General features: G+C 41.0%; 1 protein-coding gene across 1 annotated transcript; it reads left to right on the forward strand.

Moving 5' to 3' along the window:
* Positions 1–227: 227 nt before the first annotated feature.
* Positions 228–9,614, forward strand: LOC104503042 (protein RIC-3-like). Its single transcript, XM_010158437.1, has 4 exons — positions 228–443; positions 1,688–1,766; positions 3,888–3,981; positions 9,437–9,614. The coding sequence occupies exons 1-4, from the start codon at positions 246–248 to the stop codon at positions 9,612–9,614; spliced, it is 549 nt and encodes a 182-aa protein (XP_010156739.1). The 5' UTR covers positions 228–245.
* The last annotated feature ends 312 nt before the right edge of the window (positions 9,615–9,926 follow it).

The following is a 9,926-nucleotide window of genomic DNA, read 5'->3' on the forward strand; positions in this document are numbered from 1 at the left end:
TATATGCTTGTTAAACTCTGTGTCTAGCACTGCATATAGTAAGTGACTGAGGATCGAGTTTACAGACTTAGTACTTACAGTCCAACAAGTTACTCTTTTCATCGGTGGTGCATTTAAAAATAGAGAAAAGAGGTCAGCCGCACCTGCTGTGGTTTTAGGCTGCCTGTCAAAGGGTGAAAAGTAATAGAAGAAAAATAATCATTGTGTGTTTTTTTGCAGGGAAGCTTGGTCGCTTTCCACCAAGGATGCATTACCAGGCCACTCCGGACAGTCGAGCTGCGCCACATTTTCCAAGGTCTCACCTTGCTGAAGCAGTTGCCAAAGCCAAGGCAGGTGGAGGTGGTGGTGGAAGCACTGGTGCAACTGGGAGAGGTCTTGTGGGACAGATTATCCCTATATATGGATTTGGCATTTTCTTATATATCCTGTACATTTTATTTAAGGTAAGACCAACATAAATTGAAAAGTCAGGGAAATACAACTAAAAAAAACTCAAGACAGAAATGATAGTCCCATTTCTGTACCTGTTTCCATTTCAGCTTTGACTGGTGGTTTGGTGCACCCTGTGGTTTTTGCTACTGCAAAACTGTAGCTAAGAATGCAGAGAGGGCTTGCTGTGGTCCTATATTGGCCTCTGACCTCTTAAGGATTCTCCCCCTCTCCCTCCCCTGGAAAATATGTATGTCTAGACCAATGCTAGATTAATTTTGAATAGACACATAGTATTCCTTTTTACTATGTGTGACCACATATATCTACTGGGTACGTCAGGTAATGTGTTACGCATTTAAAGTGGGAGAGTGGAAGTGCAGTTATTGCACGCTTTCTGGAACAAAAGCACGGGAGTTTGTCAGGTTGCATTGACCATGCTGGAACTGCCCCAGCTGAGGAACTGGTTGAAAGCTAGTTTAAAAAAGAACAACCCAAATTCTCCTCAAGTGTTTCACACTTGATTTGAACTTCTCATAGCTGCTTGTTACATAGACATGACTTGCATGTAGGTGATGACAATCAGCTCTGTGGGAGGAGGGAGAAGTGGGCTTGTAGAAATGTTTTTTTCTTTGAGTGGGTTTTGAATCCAGTCTGAGCAGCATCCAAACAGTTGAGCCTGTTCTGGACAGATGGAAGAAAGAATGAGGTGAATTGGGTGAACTGATCAAACACAAGAGAAGGCAAAAGAAATAGACTGCAGCTTCTGTATAGAGCCAGCCAGTGTCTTTGCTGCAGGTACAAAGTTGGTAAGGAATAATGGCAGAACACATTGTAAGAGGGACAACTGGTGTCACACATCATTCCGTCAGAACCTGTCCTTTATTTCATAATCATTCCCCAATGCACTTTTTTTTTTCCTCCTGTACACAGAAGAATTACAGGATCAGGCTGGAACAGGTAAATATAACAAAATAAAAAGCTTATTTTTTAATGAGTTACTGTTTCACTGTGCTTAAACATATTATTTGTTCCAAGTGTCTTTTAGGAGTTTTCAGCTGGCAAGATCTCCCAGACTCTTTCATGGTTGTTTTTGTTGCTGGACATGTTTTTCTGTGGTTACTTTCTGGCATATTTTAATTTTCTATACATTTTTCTGTTGCCTTTGGGGCTTATATGTTACTATTGCTGTAACTCATAGAAGTTATATATGTAACTCATATATTTAACTCATAACTCATCTTTTTTCGCTCATCAGCTGGCTTCCAAGGGAAAAACTGTTGCTGGAGAGCGGAAATTCCCGACTGCTGCACCTGGAAACATGAAGAGGAAAATCAGTGAGTATGACTTCTGAGCTGTGGCTGTGTAGCTGTTGACTCTGTGGAGGGACAGTGCAACTGGGTTCTTCAAGTTCTGGGCACACTGTAAAGCTGCTGTTTCCCACACACACACATTAAAGAACAAGCCAGAAGTTTCTGTGTTGGGATGAGGGTTACAGTGAATGACTGCACCATCTCTTTCTGATCTCATTTGGCTAATGAGACTCTTCAATAGTAACCTGACCCCAAGCCCCCCTGGAAGCAATGGCTTTTCATGAGGTTCACTGAATTAACTATGGATTTGCTGAAAAGCTATGGAGCTAATGATTAAAAATGGATAATAAGATGTCCATCTATAACCCATTAATATTCTAGCCATAGTATATAAATGTATTAAAAGCTACCTTCATTTTTTTGATGTTGTGAATTCTAGCCAACACCAGGCACTTCCCTCCTTTTTCCCCTTCCCTTTTTGCAATGCTCAAAGTTTTGATCAGAAAGCAAACAGTATTCTGAAATGTTACTGCAGTTTAATAAAACATTGGTGGGATAGATTCAACTGTTTATAGACATTTATTAAATTAATAAGCTTACTATTGAAGATTGGATGAGTAGTTACCACAGCAGTATTTAAATGTGTTGTGTTTAGCTGCCTAAATTGTAATAGGAAAGAAAAGTACTTAGGGCTTTATAGGAAGTGCTAGCAGTAAGGTAATTCTCTTAACATAGCTGTAATTATCTTGACATTAATGTGTATATGAAGAATACCTAATGTACTCAGCGCTATAGATGGTATTTTCAGTGCACTTGTACTGTGCTGTGCCTGGCAATTTGGTGCAATTTATTAGCAATGGTAATTGTATTTTTTTCCTAATGCTTGGTAAGAGAAACTAACTTTGCAGTAAGTTAAATATTTACCGTCATTATAACCCAAGGAGCTAGTGATGAAAATTATTCTGCCTTTTTCCAGAGCTCTTCATTCGTATTCCTAAGGTGTTTGTTGCAAGCTGTAGCAGAGCAGGGGACAAGTCCCTGGACTAGGAACCACTTACATAGTACCTTGTAGGGAGTAACTTCCTTTCTCTTTGCCAATTTCCATTTCCCTATTTTTAAAAAGTCTTAGACATGCAAAATAATGACATCGGTGATACATTAAGTAATGGCATTCTCTGCAGAATAGAGATCTGCCCAAAAGCAGGATGTTTGTGGATCGCCTTCCCCATTCCTTATATGTCAGAGTTCCATTCTGCCTTTGTGCTGCTTAAACGGGCGTGTCTGTAGCAGCTGAATACTGAACTAATCCAGGCTGGTTTCATTTGGTTCTGGAGCTGGGAACAATGGAGTCTCAGCTATAGGATTTTGAGTGTGAGCTACGGACACCAAAGGAGCACAAGCATTTTTGTTGACAGCCATGCTGTTGCATCTTTACTGTTAATACTTTCGGCTAAATTAAAGCCAGTATGAGTGTTCCTGCATTTATGTGTGTGTGTCAACTACAGTGCTATGGACACATTTTTTTGAAAACAGTGCAGCCATGGAAAGGCCACGCTTTGGTCCCCAGACAGACACCATGTGGCTAGCTGTTGTTCAACCGGGTAAGCCTGCAGACTGCTGGCCCTCGCTGCCTCCCCTGACGCGCCTGTGCAGGGTTGTATGCCATCAAGCCCAAGAACTTGATTTTATTCTCTTTGATAAAGAGGTGGTTTCCCAAACCTTAGACTCATAAGAAAATGCTCAAGTGACATTTTGTCTCTGTTCCCAAGAAGTTAATGGGGAAATTCCATGAGAACTACTAATTGTGCAGCAGACAGACAAACTATGGTTTCCTTTCGGGGGAGTGAGGTGGGGGGAGCGAGGGGAAGGTATTTTCCCTAAATTTAATCTTCAGCATATTTACAGTGGTCTGCTTATGGGGAGGTTACTCAGGAAGCTTTGAAACAAAATGCTTTCTGTGTGTCCTGTTACCATTGGCAATAGTCTTCATCTTCTTATACTAGGAAAAGTAGGTAGAACTCTGCATGTTTTAGTTTCCTCACAGCCAGTTTGCTTTGGTACAGCATATGCTACCTGTGATAATGTGACAGGGATACAGTTTCAAAGCTCCTGCTCACAGATCTTGTGATCTTGTTTGTTTTACAGCTGACTATGAGCTCACCCAACTCCAGGAAAAACTGAGAGAGACAGAAGAAGCTATGGAAAAATTAATCAACAGAGTAGGACCTAACTGTGACAGGTATGTTTCAAATTACAACACTTCAAGGAGGGATTCTGCTCTGACTGCAAATTAAACTTTCTTACATTGGCTATATTAAAATAGCACCTTTATTACTACTTCAGATTGTAGGAATACGATTTTACACATAACACTTTTTGTTCTGCATTTTTTTTTGCCATCTGTATTTAAAATCATTTTTCCAACTTCGTTTTCCTTGAACAGAAAAGCTACTATCCCTATCCTCCTCTACTTGTATAGTGCATTAGTTGGAAGATACTGACATGTTTGTATAAACAGAAACTAAAACAGCTACATTTAACAGATATAAACAACCTGTCTTATGTGACCAAAGTAATTTTGTGTATGATTGCTAAGAAGCCCATTTGTTTTATGTTATTTTCCAGTGCTATGGATTATTTTTCTAAATAGAAATACTGATATAATCTATGTAAACGCATGTTAGAATATCCATAAAATATTTCTTTAAGGTCAGAATTGTATAATAATCTTATTCCATAAATTAGTTCCACCCTATAACCATACCTTTGCTTCTAAATATAAAAGAAAAAAAAAAAGAATTGTAAAATCAGGATCTAAAAATTTATTATGTTTATTAATGTTTGCTATAAATCTGAGATCCCTATTCTGCATTATAAAGGAACACTGGAAACATGGCCATGTTTTCAAAATGAGCGTAGTAACACATCAAAAAGACAATTGTAACTGCAGTGTTTGACAATTTAAGTACCATGAATATTAAGGTGATGTTTGCAAGCAAAAAAGATAGCTGTTCAGGGTCTAATGCTTGTTAAGTTTGTGTAGATCAGTCAATGCTTGTTTTAGCCCATTCTAACTTGTAGGAAGAATCCTGTGTCGAACTTGCAAGTTACATGCGTTTACACTTCAAACCGCGTTCTCTGAGCACCTAGTTTTGCCCACTTTGCATAGTGCCCTCTGCGGCTGCACTTGCCTCAGCAAGGCGAGGTGCCAGGCTTGCCTGTGTTAGGCCAGGTTCCAGCAGGACAACCCCTCAGCTGCCCTGGTTTTGTTACTGAAACAGTACAATACTATTCTGACTATTACTCACCTCTGTTTTGGAGAGCTAATGCAATCCCTTATGTGTGCCTCTCAGCTGCCAGAAATAGGCTTATGAGCTGCCCAGTTATTATGCTGACTCTCAGGATAGGATATTTTTTACTGAGAAAATGGGTTTGGGGTCTGATCCAATATTTGTTCCACTCTGTGTTATTGGCTCAGAGCCTTTATTCAGTAGAATTTCCCTTCTTTGTTCAACCAAACTATTTATATAGATGGATCTAAAGGCCTCAGGGGAAATCAGAATTAATACAGAGGTTTGTATGTAGGCTCGTTACAGAGAGCAGGAAAAGCACCTCTAGATGGAGCAAGTAGGTGTTTTTCAAATACACACAGACTTTGATGTTTTCTTAATCTACACTGTGATACTCATTAAGTTCAGTATTACTGACTAAGTGTCTTAAAATCAAACATGGTTAGAAAGGGTAATTAGAGCACAGAGTACAGTGCTACACTTAATCAGTCCGGATGTTGATAGATTTAAATAAAAAGGAAATAGAAAGACAGCAAAAATTACTTGAGCTCCATCAGTTAATATGCAGTTAAACAGAAATCCTTACAACAGAAAAGTCAGAGAAAGAAAGAACTAGTATCAAGTTTAAACTAATGCTGAAAGACCCCAAGTGAGTGCACGGCCCAGTGTACTGGCTACAGCAAAGAGACTCCCGCCTGCCAGGTGAAGTATTAGCAACAAAACCAGAGGATGTACCTTGCAATGTCACAAGCCCTGATTTATCACCATAACACAGTGTTTGTAACTGTGCTGAGGTGTGAGCTTGTACCTCTGTATCCTCTCACTCTGCTTCAGGAACATTCTTCCAGCTGAAATGCTCCAGGATTCATCCCAGCTTGCTTCTTCTGGTGAAGATTCTTAGAATCCAAAGACATTCTGTACATTTTCTTAAAAATATCTTTGCCTCTGAAATCTGTACGAGTTTGGAAGGACAGTTTATTCTGAGATAATGCTGTACCAGAGAAAGACAGTCTGTTTCAAAGGAGTAATATTATACTGCGCTGTGTGATTTTTATTCTGCTTTCTTCTGTAGCAAGTGTGGATGTTGTTTTCTTGCTCATTTCTTTTTCTTTCCAAAGCATTTGATTGAAGTGAGACTGTAAGGCCTCACAGATGGGATAGATAGTATTATCTAGCCCTGTGCTGTAGAAGGTAGGCAGGCAGGAACTTGGACTTGCTTTTTTTAACGAGGCTTGAAAACCAACCTCCAAACCAGCTATCATGGTTCAGGCCCAACCACACAGCTGCTTGCTCACTCCTCTCCCAGTGGGATGGGAAGGAGAAAATACAAGGAAAAGCTCATGGGTCAAGACAAGGACAGGGAGGGACCAGTTATGGTCACAGGGAAAACAGACTCAGCTTGGGGAAGACATCAGTTCTATTAGTTACCAATCAAATCAGATTAGGACAATGAGAGATAAACCTCCAGGTCTTAAAATCCATGCCCTCATCCCTCCTTTCTTCCCAGGCTCATCTTAGCTCCCCATCTCCCTACAGCCTGCCCTGGCAGCAGCACAGGGGGATGGGGGTTATGGTCAGTGCATCACACATTATCTCTTTCCTCTGCAGGGAGAGGACTCCTCACACTCTGCATCCTTCCCAGGGGCTGCAGTTCTTCGTGAAGCCTGCTCCAGTGCAGGCTTCCCATGGGCTCACAGCCTCCTTCAGGCACAGCCGCCTGCTCTGGTGTGGGGTCCTCCCTGCGCTGCAGGGGGGTCTCTGCCCCCCATGACCCTCCATGGCTGTAGGGCACAGCCTGCCCTCTCCCCAACGGCTGCAGGGGAACCTCTGCTCTAGGCACTTCCTCCTTTCCACACTCACCTGGATATCTGCATCGTTGTTTCTTTCACATCCCATTCCTCTCTACTGCAGGTTCCCTTTGTTTTCCCCTCTTAACTGTGTTAATCACAGAGGTGCAAATTGGCTTGGCCTTGGCCAGGGGTGGGTCTGACTTGGAGCTGGGGAAGCTTCTAGCAGCTTCTAACAGGAGCCACCTCTGTGGCCCCTTCCCTACTACCAAAAACCCACCACACAAACCACAGAGACCTCCTTCCAAACCAGCATACCAGTCGGAATTGCTCCAGCCTTAAGTACAGAAATTCCCTAGCAGAAATGCAAAACTTTCAGTAAGTGCAAGTAGCTGTACTTTTAATGAGGCCCAGCATGTGTTACCAAGGTAAAGAGAGCAAGAGGAAGAAAGAACTGCCTGGCTGGGTCCTCAGCAACGCAACCAAACCTAAACTGAGAGACAGATGAAGGTAATTGTTACCTAATACACACACTTAAATGGGTAGTTCATAGTACCCGAGGATACAGTGATTCACAGCTCTGAGAAAATCTAGCTCTCTTCCCACCTCTTTTTCTCAACAGATTATAAATTTAAATTATGCAGTTTTGTAATTTATCCTATCACTAAGGAGACCACCGTATCTCCAGTTTCTAAATGTAGGCATTTCTAGTCCAGTATCTCATAGCAGAGATGAGGAGCCTTGCTGGGAATTTGATGATGCAGAAATAAAGACTTGATTGATGGCTTTATAGGGCTCTCTCTGCATTTAAAGCATGCATATTGCTTTTTTTCCCAGGCTTGTAGCAGTGTTTCAGTGTTGGGACAGTGATATAATGGGTACAAAATATTTCCCTACCCATTCTCACCGATGTCTTACCCCTTTTCTCTTGGCTACACTGTAAGATTTGGTATTTTGAAACTACTTGAAATTGAAGAATAGTTGTAAATATTTGTCTCAATGGGAGCATTGTACAACAGTCTCTTTTAAAAAATATCTCGATTTCTAGTAGTTAGGTAAGAGGTGGAAATAATGCAGCTCGATTACCTGTTTTTAAAGTCTTATTTACCAGGCTGTCAATTGGAAAAACTTGCCTTTTTACCATAAACTGAGCAGTGTGATTGGAGGGGTGGGGCATGGGGGGTAAGCTCTACCAGAGTGCCATTTTTGGGCTATCGCTGCATCTCAGTAGTGATCATAAAGAAAAAAAAATACTGGTTGACATGTCTGAGATACCATGTTAGGTTACGGATTTTCACTGCTGTCATGACAACTCTTTAGGAAATGTTCTGATCTCAGTGTAAGACTAAGAAACCTTCACCTGTTAGTGAGCACTTTGGGACCCTGCAAAACGTAAGCATTGCCACTCCGAAATGTAATAGCTGTGCTGGAGCTGCAAACGCACAGAGCAAACATAATGACCTTTCCTTACACTGTAAACCTTTTGCATCTGTTGCCCTCCCAGTATTCAGAAGTGCACTACGCCCTGGTAAGTCTCCTGGCAAGCTGCCTTATACACTGCCAGCATCCTACGTTAGGTCTTCCTTGAGGCCTTAAATGAGTAGAAGTAGTGCATGAGCTTTGGTTTCTCTCTCTTAAGGGAAATTTGTCTTTTCAGCAAGGTATCTGGAGGAGGAGTACTCTGAAATACCGAGTTCTAGTGTTGCAGTAAACCAGTAGTGCTTTCTGATGAGAATATCTAGCATATTAGGATCCCCACCCTCCACATACTTCTTTTTTGTCCATAAGATTTTTTAGGAGACAATTCTTTTTCCAGAGACAGTAACATGTAACGACTACATGATCTTATCTGTTGGAAGCTTTTTTGCTTTTTTGTAATTTTGAATTACCTCAGCAGTAGTAATTAGAATCAGTAGTGTAGAACCAGTCAAAATTAGGGTTTACTTTTAACCTGATAAAAATCTCAGTCCTCTTCCAGTCTCCCTCAGATTCTAAAGCCAAGTTGACGTTAAATGTTATACTTTCTTTTAATTTTTAAATCTTTCTTCCTGCTTTTCCTCCACCCCCTGCCGGGCAGCATTGATGACTGTGTGTAATAACATGATGATCTGTCCAACTGACATTTCTTAATAAGGCCTTCCAAATGTAATACCTTTAATGGTCATAATTAGGGATCATTAGATTCTTGAGACTAATGTCTGTGTGAGACATCTTGATCAGCCCCACAAGTTGTTGTAAATGCAGTGTAGGTTCTGAATTACATTTTCTTACAGTGCTTCAAACAAGGCATTGCCCTCTCACCTAACACTCTTTTAAAGGCCAGAGGTTTCTGTAGTGTCTTTTGTAACTCTTGCTTGTGTATCACTTTCATCTTGCTCTCACATTGGCTGTACCTTCCTCTCTTTGCCTGTTTAAGTTTGCAGGCTTTCTGGATAAATGGATAAACCTTTATACTGAGCTCAAGTGCGGACCACAGGCAGCTGTTGGACAGTGATCATACTGCAGCCAGATTTCTTTGGACTGTGCTGCTGGGATGGAGCAAACAGCTGTATTCAAACTCTGTTAACGGTTTGTAATAATAGTGGACTGAACTCTGGTGTGTAATATTTTATAGCAGAACTCAAAATGCTACAACAGACCAGGAGAAAAGGTTACTTCAGCAACTCCGAGAAATTACTAGAGTTATGAAAGAAGGAAAATTCATAGATGGCATCTCTCCCGAGAAGGAAGCTGAAGAAGCTCCTTACATGGAGGATTGGGAAGGTAAGCAAGAGCCTTTTTTACCATTACCTTGATGAGAAAAATTGATCATGGATTACTTATAGGCCCAGTTCCTTCCGAAATTTTCTGTTAACTTTATCCTTCCTCTTCAGAAGTCAGTGTTCAGAACTTTGTAAGAGGTGGTTTGTTTTGCCAGCCATAATAGAAAGAAAATAGATTCTGATGCATCCAACATTTCCTTTAGTGTAAACACTACACTATCTGCTGCCAAAAATGGCATAAGAATATTCACGTAAGCTCCATCTGCTGCTGGGTATTGGCTGTTGTAGGTTTATGTCTTTCCCTTCTTTGCTAAAAAAACAGTAAAAAACTGGTTGGACGGCCGG

This window comes from Eurypyga helias, unplaced genomic scaffold (assembly GCF_000690775.1).
Source record: "Eurypyga helias isolate BGI_N326 unplaced genomic scaffold, ASM69077v1 Scaffold22639, whole genome shotgun sequence".
NCBI classification, from domain to species: Eukaryota; Metazoa; Chordata; class Aves; order Eurypygiformes; family Eurypygidae; genus Eurypyga; species Eurypyga helias.